The 12,006-nt window shown below is 30.4% G+C and overlaps 1 protein-coding gene across 2 annotated transcripts; it reads right to left on the bottom strand.

Annotated features, from left to right (window-relative positions):
- Window positions 1–1,239: 1,239 nt before the first annotated feature.
- Window positions 1,240–5,826, bottom strand: LOC100804406 (squalene monooxygenase SE1). 2 transcript variants are annotated; one of them, XM_006595941.4, is made up of 9 exons: window positions 5,396–5,803; window positions 3,886–3,997; window positions 3,575–3,749; window positions 2,906–3,074; window positions 2,440–2,658; window positions 2,029–2,304; window positions 1,646–1,924; window positions 1,446–1,552; window positions 1,240–1,358 (listed from the first exon to the last, which is right to left on the bottom strand). In XM_006595941.4, coding segments are annotated over exons 1-9 (1,581 nt in total). In that variant the 5' UTR covers window positions 5,639–5,803; the 3' UTR covers window positions 1,240–1,357. The 2 variants fall into 2 exon arrangements, with proteins under 2 accessions (XP_006596004.1, XP_003544503.1); XM_003544455.5 differs by having other exon boundaries at window positions 1,240–1,552; window positions 5,396–5,826.
- Window positions 5,827–12,006: the final 6,180 nt, after the last annotated feature.

The raw sequence follows: 12,006 nt of genomic DNA, 5'->3' as shown, positions 1-12,006 counted from the left end.
TAAAAATCAAAGGTTATCACAATAGAAAATTTACAATAATTCATATATCTTTCTTAATCAATTGAATTAGATATCTTTAGTATATAACTAATAGAGTTTAAATACAATAAATTATCATCTTATTTTAAGAATAAATGGATGAGTTTCACGTCATTAACGAAACAAATAAAAAATATTAAAATTTTAAAAGGAAAATAATAAAATAAAAGCCTAAATTTATTTTTGGTATGATTGCAAGTTTAGTTTTACTTTTAAAATGGAAAATTTAAAATAAGATGAATTTAGCTATAATGGAGTTAAATTGTTTAACTAAATTTCAAAATATTTTTAGATCAATTTTTAAAACGAAAAATATAATTTTGGCTTTAAGTTTTTATTTGCAAAATTAAGTTTTTCAATATTTCCATCCTCTCCAAAAAATATTCCTAGATTACCTCCGCCACTAACTCTCCTATCAACATATCACAGTCACCAACTAGCAGTCATAGTTGTAAGTTGTGTAACTTTGTAAGTGTAGTTGCATCATTGTTGACGTCGCACCCACCATTCTGTCTTACTAGCAATTGTCATTCCATTCACCGTCTTCATCACTTATTGCTTACTACTACCATAACCATTATTGTTGCTTGTTATTACTCATCAACCAACATCACCATCAAATAAACTCAAATGTTGTGTGGTTTTGAGTAATCCGTATACTTTTTTACTTCATTTTTTATTAAAAATATAAAGCTACAACAAATTGAAACTAAAATCATAAAACCGAAAATTAGTTTTAAATTTTAAAGTTTTCAAAATTTAAAACTAACGATTATCACTTTAAATTTTTATGTCCTTCTCCCTCTTGAAATTGCAAGACGTATTTTTCGTCTGTAGCTAGACCTAGACCAAACCACAACTCACCTAAATATCAAGTCTAGATCAAGCCAACAGAAGAATTAGAGTAATTCATAGATGAACAGTGTCTTGATTACAAGCTGAATACGGTACCAATAAACATAACAAATCAATTCAAGTTAATACTATAATAATTTCAATACTGACTTTATTTTATACTATTTATTTATGTTTATACAAGTTGAATTTTTATGAGTTGTGTTTACAAACATGTTCTGATGCATAAATTATTTACGAAATCGAATATGCACAAAACTCATTTGCTTAAATGCCATACTTAGTTGTTTAAGTGGCCAGTGTGGATGGTGATTTAGTTTAAGATCATGGATTTAATTTCTGGTGTACCAAAAAGGAAAGAGAGATCATACATTCACTTATAACATTGAGTTACAGACTACAAAGAATACACAATAAAGAAGCCAAAATGCTTACAGAACTACGAACTGAACCTTCCCTCAATTCTGACAAAAAGCAGGATAAGCTACCATATGTTATCGACAGCACCTTAAATTTTTCAAAATATATTCACTAATTTCACATATACTCACTATTGTGCAACTGGAGGTGTTCTGTAATAAGCTGGAACAGTGGCAGGGAAAAACATCTGACGAATCCCTTCAGCCTTAATTATGGGGAGGATGATTGCAGATGCACCCTAACACAAGAAAATTTTTGTTTTACGGAGTTAGCTTCCCTGCTATTTATTCAGACACAAAAACTGAACTAAAAATAATGGAATAATACTTACAGAGATTAGCCGGGCTCCAATCCATACTCTCTTAGGTGAAGGAAATGGTAACAATAAACGGCCAACACCGTATATTGCAACAGCAAAGAAATGGAGAACCAAGCTCAAGGGACGAGGATTTAATCCAGAGAGTAAAGAGACTGGTCCTTCCGAGAATAGGCCTCCAAGGCTGAGATAATCAAAACAAGCTTGCCGCATTTCCTTCCTTGCCTGATCAGGGGATGCACAAAAAACTTTGTAAAGAGCACCTGCCAATGTATTTATGGTGGATGCTACAGGCTACAAATTAAAAGATTAACATTAGCTTCACAAGCTTTAATGAGTTCATTGAAGTTCTGCTCCATCAAGTTAGATAAAGGAAAATGCGAAAAGCTAAACATTACCTTACGCAAGGTATAAAAGGATTCAAGGTATTTGCAGAGTGTGGGTGCATCATTCAGGTCAGACAAGGGCCTTAGAAGATTTCTCAGCACCACAATATCAGACAATGCAACCGTCATTCCGCCCCCGGTTAGTGGATGCCGCATGTTGAATGCATCTCCCATCAAAAGGGCTCCAGGTGTAGGATGAGGATCTGCCGGCATGCTTCTGTTTGGCATTGTCCTTATGTTGCCTTTGTCAACAGCAGCAATGAAGGCATCATAAAGCTGGGGGGGAATCTGCAATTGACACTTTGTCACAATCTAACAGACCAATAATGTGAATGTGAACAAGATTCTACACTGAATGAAAGGTTTATCACATGCCAGAGTTAAAAAAACAATTTCTAGAACTTAGAGCATAAAATGGGGTACCTGTGGAGCCACCGTTGTCTTCAAGTACTTTCCCATTTCACCGTTTGAAATAGAAGGAACCTTCTGTCCAGGTACATCGACCAGACAGCGAATCTCTGTACTGCTTATAGGGTAGAATAAGATTGGCGAAGGGTCTCCCAGTATGACGTGGCCATGATTTGCACATGGAAGTTCACAGTTCTCTAAAACTAAACCAACAAAGCATGAGGGAATATCCACCTGCAAACACAGCATTATAAAAAATTAGTAATTCAAGTTCTACATATTTATTCTTACAAACACGAAGAAAACCTTTAGTAGAAAAAAAAAAGTTTGAATAATGTAAAACGAAAAAAAAACTCCGAATAAATTATAGCAAAAAGTTTTTTCTAGTGTGATTGCTGGTTAGTTTATAGGAAAAAGTTGACTGATTTGATCGTGATTCGTGGAAACTCTATCACAGAATTAAGCTGAAAGGAATTCTCACCTTAGGATTACAAAGAGAACGGCGTAAGTTTGAGAAGCAGCCATCACAAACAATGGTAAGAGGTGCATATGTTGCCAATTCCTGACCATCTTTGGTCTTATATTGCACACCTTTAATTGTCCCCTTCTCTTCAATTAGGGAAGTGACTGTTCCTTGCTCCAATCGTACACTGCAGAATATTTAAAAAGAAAAAACACCATGTAAATATGACTTTACAAGTAAATATCTCTAGCTCAATTGAACAACTAAAATCACATTTGTAATTCTCATATCATCACTACTACTGTTGGCATTCTGGTTCTTATTCTGAATTCTGATAGCATTATGATAATTATATCAATTGGCTGCCCGTATGATGATATGATCAAATACTATTAGGAAACAGAAGCTAATGGCAGAACAACTTTCAATCAAATTACTTTGGTTCATGTAACATGACTAGAATATCAAACCAAATCAACTAAAATGGCATCAAGGTTAAACACATAAACTGAGGTCAAATTTTACATTTATTACAAAAATAGAATCCTAAAGGTAGTTGTAACTAGTTGTAACTCTGTAACAAGCAATCTCTAATCTCTTATCTGTTTTTTTATATATGACAAACAACTACAAGAACTAGTAAGCATATTCTATAAAGTATAAAGCCGCAAAGGAAGAAATCAATACTTGGGAATGGAGGCGGCTTTCTCCCGCATCCTCTGAATAAAGCGCCCATTATGAAAGCTTCTGCCAGAGACATCTGAGTGAAACTTCTCCAAGGGGTAAGAGAGACGAGTATGTTTCCCATCCTTGAAAAGTGCATAACCAAACACTTGCTGAGCATCAATTTTGTCCACACAATCTGCAGTTAAACACAAGACGGATATCATTTGGCACAGATGTTCAGACAAAATTGTAGATATAATTCTCCAGCACCCATGATCAACCACAATTTACAAGTACAATAAGCGGCATGCAATAGTTAATATTTACACTACCTTCAAGTCCGAGCTCAATTAATTTGAGATAGCCACCGGGTTGTAGCAACTCTCCAACAATTCGATCAGGCTCACTCAGGTCTCTTTCAATGACGTGTACTCGACGCCCATCCTGTAATACAAAATATTTATGCAGTCAACACTCGTAAATATCGAAAAACAGTACTCAACCTACCTACCACACAATCCTTAAGAGTTAAAAACTCCAAAAAAATATGTATGTCCTGAATCTCGCTAATCAACGACACAACACAACTCAACAATATAACAGTTAGTGCCGAATAACTCAAACTCAAATTCGATTCTCATAGGTGGGGTCTTCGCAGACAGCAGAACTAAAAATAAGGACGATAATAACTAGTTGAATTTTTCGTTAATACCTAAAATTACCTACGTAACTCTTCTCACTTCAGAGAAGCCACATCCAAAAATTACAATCCCGCTAGATTTTGAAACGCAGAAACGAGTAAACAGTCCCTAAAGCTAATATATATTAGGTTAAATTAGTGTTTTATGCCCGTGATTTATTATTTTGGTTTAATTTATTCCTCTACTTTTTTTCATGTTTAATTTGATGCTCGCCGTTCATTCTCTTTTTGTCTTCATGTGTCCACTTAAGAGAAGGACACATTGTTTGTCACTAGATTCTATCATTAACAATCTTGATGGAATGATGACCAAGATGAAATTGAATATAAAAAAATTAAAAGATTAAATTGAAACAAAATAATAAATTAGAAAAAAAATTAATTTAACCTTTATATTTTATGAAAAACTACTACTAGTTTCTAACTTATGCAAATACCTATCATCATATTCATACCCATGGAAACAAATAAAATTTCACATTCAATTTTGACTTTGCGTTCTTTCATATATTATTTGAAACAAATTAAATTAAAAGAGCACTTAACATCTTATTCGTTCTAATTTCTAAATTAGAACATATTATATCTTCAGCTGATTACAAGAGAAAAACTCAATGCGAAATTTCCGTAGATGTTAAATTACAAAACCACGAGACAAGCACGTGACCCGTCCACCAAACTGCAACGTTGTCATTTACTTTTCAACGCAGATAGAGATAGACGATACTTTACGAGATAACTTCCATTGGCGAAACAGTTCTTTTTATAACTTTCTCCCAAATAAGTTAAAAATTTCAAAAAAAACGCAAAAACAAGAAGAAGAAAAAAAAAAGCAATTAAAAATAATTTCTCTAATAAATAACAGCAAGTCCCATACATGAGAATTTTAAAACAGAGAAAAACAGAGGCATGTTCCGATGTTCTTCATTCATCGTCAATAATAAACAAGTTTTCCTAAAACGCAAAAAACAAATAATTTCTCTAATAAGTAACGGCGAGTATTATATATGAGAATCTCAAAACAGATAAAAATAGAGGCACGTTCTGATGTTCGTGATTCATCATCAATAATAATAATAATAATCACATGCAAGAAGAAAACGGATTAACAACAACGAAACGCGCGTTTTAAATCTAACTACCTTTCCGAGAGTGTGCGCCAGGGCGGCGCCGGCGACGCCGGCTCCGACAATGATGACGTCAGCGTCGCCGTTTCGTTTCTCCGATCTGCATTCTCCGGCGGAGGTCGTCACGGTCTCCGATAACTCGTTCCTCTTCTCCGGCGAAGCGCGGCGACGGCCCGCTCCGCCGAAGGCCAGGCTGTAGAGCGCCAAGAGGCTCAGGACGGAGCACAGAATCCAACCGAGAACGTACGGATCCTCCATTTCGGTTAAACAAAACAGAGAAACCTCGCCGGAAAATGCGACGGCGAAACGACGACGACGACGAAGGAGAAATGAACGGTGTGTTCGCTCTCTCTCTCTCTCTAGTTTCTCTCTCTGCCTCGCTGGCAGTGAAATTTGGAACGTTTTCAGTTACTTTAAACGGAACTCGAATGAGAGGTGCTCGTTTTATAGCGACATGCGAGCCACGAGGTTCGTTGTTTACAACGGCCACTATACGAGAGGGACTAAAAAAAATTATTCATTTTAGTTTTACAATATTTTTTTTATTTTTTACCTATCATTAGAATTCCTTTGAATTAAAAGGTAAAATTTATACAGTAATTAAACCAAATATAATAAAAATACTAAAATACAATTTTATTCTCTTAAATCCTGTCTACAATTTAGGTTTTAATCTTTTTTAAATTTTTTTATAAAAAATTGTCAAATCTAATTGGCTCCTCCAGTAGTTTATAACATTAATAATTTAGTCAGTTTAGTAATATGTGATAAGTTGAGAGATAACGCGTCCAATAAAATCTACACGATTAGTATCAATAATTGAACGAAATTATTAACTTTATCTAATAAAGACTAAGAGACAAAAATAAAACTTTGTAAATTAAAGAAATCAAAATAAATCTTAAAATATAGATAAGAGAAGAACATCCTATTTTAGCCTAATGAAAATTATAAGGCCACCAAAAAAAATAATGAAAAATATAGAAATTAATAAAAAGGAACAAAAACAATGAAAAATAAAAAATATAAAGGTTTTAGCCGCTAGTTTCAGTAGTTTGCGCCGCGTGAGCATTTGGACAATGGACGGAACTCCCGCGTTGCCGTGAATCTTTAAGCGTATGTTTGGATCGGATGTGGCAAAATTAATTTTTATAATTGATTATTATATAAATAGAAGTTTTGTTTTAATTTTATCATGATTTTTTCTAATTCATCTTACCATAATTTTGAAAATAATTTAAATATTTAAAATTTGATCAAAACTAAGATAAATTCACCTCATCACCATGATTTATGATAATTTTAGAGATTATTCAAATATACACTTAATTTCCTTAGTGTTCAGTCTTCCAAATTTCATTGCCATTGCCCATTGGGCAATACTAATGAGCTGAAAAGGGATAGAGACAGTGAAAATTGAAATAAAATTCTAGTAATCGCTAAATTGCTTCTCAATTTCCATTCTTTGCAGAGTGATTTATGTGTGGCGTTGGGAGATGGAGATGGTTAAAGGGAAAGCAAAGCTATATTAATTGAGTTGGATTCGTTTTTATGAAATTAATTGGGTTAGAATTTAGAAAGATATTTAAGGAATTTGATTTTAAAAAATAAAGTGCTTTCACGGTGGTTGATTATAAAATTAACAATTATAAATTATTATATAAAAGACAATGTTTAAAATCGAATGAGTGATTTTTTTAATTTAGTCTTCGAAAAAATGTTTTTCATTGTTTTCTAAAATTTGAAATTATTATTCTGTCCTTATAAATTAAGTGAATTTTAATTTTGGTAAAATATTTTTCTTTAATCTTATCTCTGTCAAATCTAAAATAATTATTTTTTTCTTTAGCATTCATTTTTAAGTCGATAAATAATATTCATTTTAGGGATCTAGAAAAAAATTTAGAAATGCCAAGGGCTAAAATGATACTGTGGACACTAGTAGGTATGTTTTGAACTGGTCGGTTAAATTTGTGTTAATTACACAAGCATGTGACATTAGGAAAAATATTTTCATATTTTAAGAGATAAAAATATTAAAATCAATAATGTTCATTTTTTTAAAACTAAAAAATATTTATAATTAATTGCAATCTTTCTACTCAAAAAAATTAATTACAATCTTAATAATTAATTTTCTAATTAATTAATTCATTATTATTATTATTATTATAAGAATGTTAATAAAAAAATTTGTAAGCAAAATTTTACTATACATTCGTTAAATATCTGTTAGAACAAAGGAGAATGTGGATGAAAGTTTGAAAAAAAAAAGACTTCAAGTTCCACTCATATTTCAGCCGATGCATCTCCGGCAAACTTCTCTCTCTTTCTTTCTGTTGCTCTAAAAAATTTCGGTTGACTATAAGAGTGACTTTTTAAGTCATAATTTCGGTTGGCTATAAGAGTGACTTTTTAAGTCATATTTTCGGTTGGTTATAAGAGCGACTTTTTAAGTCATAATTTCGGTTGGCTATAAGAGTGAGTTTTTAAGTAATATTTTTGGTTGGCTATAATAGTGACTTTTCAAGTCATACTTTTCGGTTGACTATTAGAGAGACTTTTCAAGTCATATTTTCGGTTGACTGTTGGAGTGACTTTTCAAGTCATATTTTTAGGTAGCTTTAGAGTGACTTTTCAAGTCATACAAGAGGGTGTAATGCTAGAAAAGGTTCCCTTAGTGCAATGGGAATCTTATACAGTGATCTGAGCTGTTTTATCCTGTGGACTTCGTGATTGATAGGTTGCTTGCACAATTTTTGACAGTACCACGAAACGTCTTAAAGAAAATGACATTGTCCACGACTCAGCCAGTAATTTTTTCGGTTTATCATAAACTATTGTTCCAACAATATCTGAAAAACTTGTTTTCATTAATAAAAGTAACCAAAATTTGTTTAACAATAAAGATTATTGGAAAGTATGTTCTACCCCTCTATTGACTTTGATTTTTATTTTGATTAGTGGTCGTTCATTGTCAAATGTAGAAAATAATTACTCACGCATAAACGTCTTCGCTTTATACTTTGATTTTCTCCATTACCCATTCTTCAAAGATGGAAAACTAGAAATGATTATGGAAGTCAAAATACCTTAAAGGGTTTAGACTAGAGCGCTCCATAAACGTCTTCGTTTAAAAATATTTTATTTAAGTATTATTTTTAAAATCTTTTAAAATTTTGGCCATTTTATATTATTATTATCATATTAATTTTATTATAATATTGTAAGACTATGTACTTGTTGTTTTTTTTTTCAGAAAGACTATATACTTGTTAATTTCATTGATATATAATTATAAATTTAAGTTTATTAATTTTTTTAGAAATTAATGTTTTTATTTCAAAGATTTTACTATAAACTTGATTTTTAAGTTTTTAAATCATACCATGCTTTATCAAACTTAAAAGAACTTATTAAGAGGAACAATCAAATTGCATCACTCTAACCTTGATAATTATTATATTATTTTTATAAGTTGATATAGAATGTGTTTTTTTATTAATTCAATCATTGATTTATATCTACATATTATCTAGATTTTAGATTGTTTGTGTTAAATTTTATCAAAATTGAACAATAACAAGAAGATAATCAAATTATTCATATTTTAATATATTTTGAGATATTTATATTAAGTCGATTTTAACTTATATGAACGAGATAACAAATGATTTCAAATTAATATAAAATTTTACGTATGTGGATATATGTGAAAAGAACTTTCAATCCAACAATAAATTTTAAGAAAATATTAGCATAGCGAAGAGTCTCTGGGCAATGGGGTACGAAGTTTTTTATTATATAAACAAAAGTTATAAAATGTTGTAATAATTATCAAAATTACGCTGGTGTAATTTGATATCTCCTCACATAATAAATATATAACACAAGATCAAGCTTTAAAATTAGAAAACAAATTAAGTTAGCAATACATATTGTGGGGGAATTTTCGGAGTTATAAGGTTGCTCCTGGCCATGCTAGTTGTGAGGTATTTTTAGAGAACATTGTGGTACTGTCTCGGGTTGTTTTGCTACCTATGTTGGGGGTTCAAAATTTCCGATTTGTTGAACGTTTTATTGTCATTTTGGCTCTTGAAGCTTCTCTTTAAAGAAATTGGAAAAAAGTTTAGATTGAATGCGACTCGCAGTTGGTGGTTGGGGCTACTAAGAATCCTTCCATTGTTCCTTGGAGTATTCCTAAAAGATTGGAGGACTGTTTATATGCTTGTAAAGATTCCATTTTGCTTTTTTCACACATATATAGAGAAGATAACACATGTGTCGACATTTTGGCTATTGGAGTCATAGATAAATCTAATTTTTGTTGGTGGGATACTACTTCGGCTTTTGTTAGAAGCAAGTACATTTGTAATAGAGTATCTCTTCTTGCTTATAGATTCACTTTATTTTGTCAATTGGTTTTGGTTTGGCCCCCTCATTTTAGATGTTTTGTTTATTCTCCTTTTTTTAATGATATTAGCTGTGTTGCTCTTGGCTTGCAAAAGGATACAACATAGTTGAGATGTTTTTGCAAGTCTAAGGTTGTTCACTAATTTTTATAAATAAAAAAATAAAAAAAATATAAAATTATTTCAGCTAGTGATCTTAAGTTTAAGTAATCATTTAATAATATAGAACAACATTCACAAATGTCTTCTAAGCTTTGTGCATCTAATTAAAATCTACATTTATAGATGTTAACTACTTAATTGGGGAAAAAAGATTACAAAAAAAAAATGCAATAGTGATTTAAAATATATTTTTAATAAAACTATGCAGTTTATAATTCTTTTATACTTTAATTTACAATAACAATAAAGTTTTGTGAGTAAAAAAAATTACTAGGTAACAAGTAATAATGCTTCATAAGCTTTTTCTTTTATAGCAAAGGTACTTTTTGTCTATTAATAAAATGTAATGATCACTTTCTCAAATAGAATTTTACATTTTTATTAGTAAAGGTGTACCTAATGAGAGTTTTATTTTCATACGGAGAATGAGAAAGTTAAATTTATATCATATAATAAGCACTTAAAAACTAAAAAATCATGTATTTTTTAAAAAAATTCAGATGACTTGTATGTTTTATTATTGACTATTTATGACAAAATTTAATGGTAAATATATTTGTCTCACTTTCACATAAAAAAGCTCTCTTGCCCTATATTTTTCCTTTATTAAGTATGGAATTTTTTTTTATATCTCTCCAAATTAAACTTTTTGTTTAAGCATTACATCGCATTCAATTTCCCTATTGACTATGTTTGCATTTTTTTATGATACTAAAATTATCTTTCAATTACTAACCCTAGACTAATTCCTTTGATAAATGAGTAAGTAGGTTTTATCTTTTTCAGTAAAAAAACTTATACTCGAAATAAATAAAAAAAGTCAAATCCTAATCAACACATTTGGAGAGCATATATCTATCAAGTGGTCCTTGTCGATTATTTGTATGTATCTTCGTAGGTAATTAACTGAAGCTATTGTTAATGTATTTTGGACAGTACCATTAAAGGAAATGACAAAGAGAGTGCTTATAAAATAGGGGATTCCATTATATTGATATTCGATACCTTAGCAAACAAGAATGGTTGATCCGTGCGTTCTGCGTGTAAAGCATGGCTTATTTTTTGTATATCTATTTTTCCCCCTGCATTTAGATTTGGTAGTCGTTGGATTTACTAAATAATAATAAGCAAAAATACAACTTTTTAAAATCAAAACCAAGGGCAGCAAATCAAGGGGCTGCATGTACCTCCAAATTAAAAATTAATGAAACCAAGGGTTGTGAATTCTTGTGAATCACAACTCTTGGCATGCAATATCCAGCGAACTTGCCTTCAACAGGGACAAAATGCATTTACAACGGGACAAATGATGACTGGTATTTCAGTCGTCAATGGTTTAAAAGCGGGAATATATTTAAATAAAATAAATCATGTGCTAAACAATGTATTTTTCATCCAATATTTTTTTAAGAAAAGATATAACAAATGGTCCTAGTAAACATTAAAATACTTGTTAACAAGACTTACTCACATGTACAATGGGGGCTGTACATAACTAGAAGGGGTAGGGGTGTTCAAAATTAAATCAAACTGATAAATTGATAAAAATAAATAAAAAATCTTTTAAACTAAAAACCACAAAAACAAGAAAGCTAAAGAATTGTATATTTTTTTTGGTTTAGTTCAGTTTTCAAATCTTCTTATATAAAACTAAATCAAATCTAATAAATCACATATTATAATCATATTAATTATTATTGTGACAATTATTAATAAGTATTAAATAATTAATTTTTTTGTCTTATAAAAAAGATGCATTTTTATTTTCATATGTTAAAAAATATATACTAGTATTGTTAAAAAATAATGTTAAATATCGAGTGATAAACAAATTACTACTATGTTACAAAAAGAGTTAATATTAATGTTAAATAGAAGTAAAAAATAATAATCTTAACTAAAATATGTTAAACAAAATTTAATAAAAAATAAAATCCATTTTTAAAGCAATATAACATAATAATTATGTAATTTAGTTGATAGATTTTAAATTATAATAATAGATTAAAAAAATAAAAAATCACAAAAAAAAATCACAAAAGATTGGTTTGG

The sequence above is a fragment of the Glycine max genome, chromosome 14, assembly GCF_000004515.6.
Source record: "Glycine max cultivar Williams 82 chromosome 14, Glycine_max_v4.0, whole genome shotgun sequence".
Taxonomy (NCBI): domain Eukaryota; kingdom Viridiplantae; phylum Streptophyta; class Magnoliopsida; order Fabales; family Fabaceae; genus Glycine; species Glycine max.
Note: the sequence above shows the minus strand (reverse complement) of the source record. Positions and strands in the feature narration are given on the sequence as shown.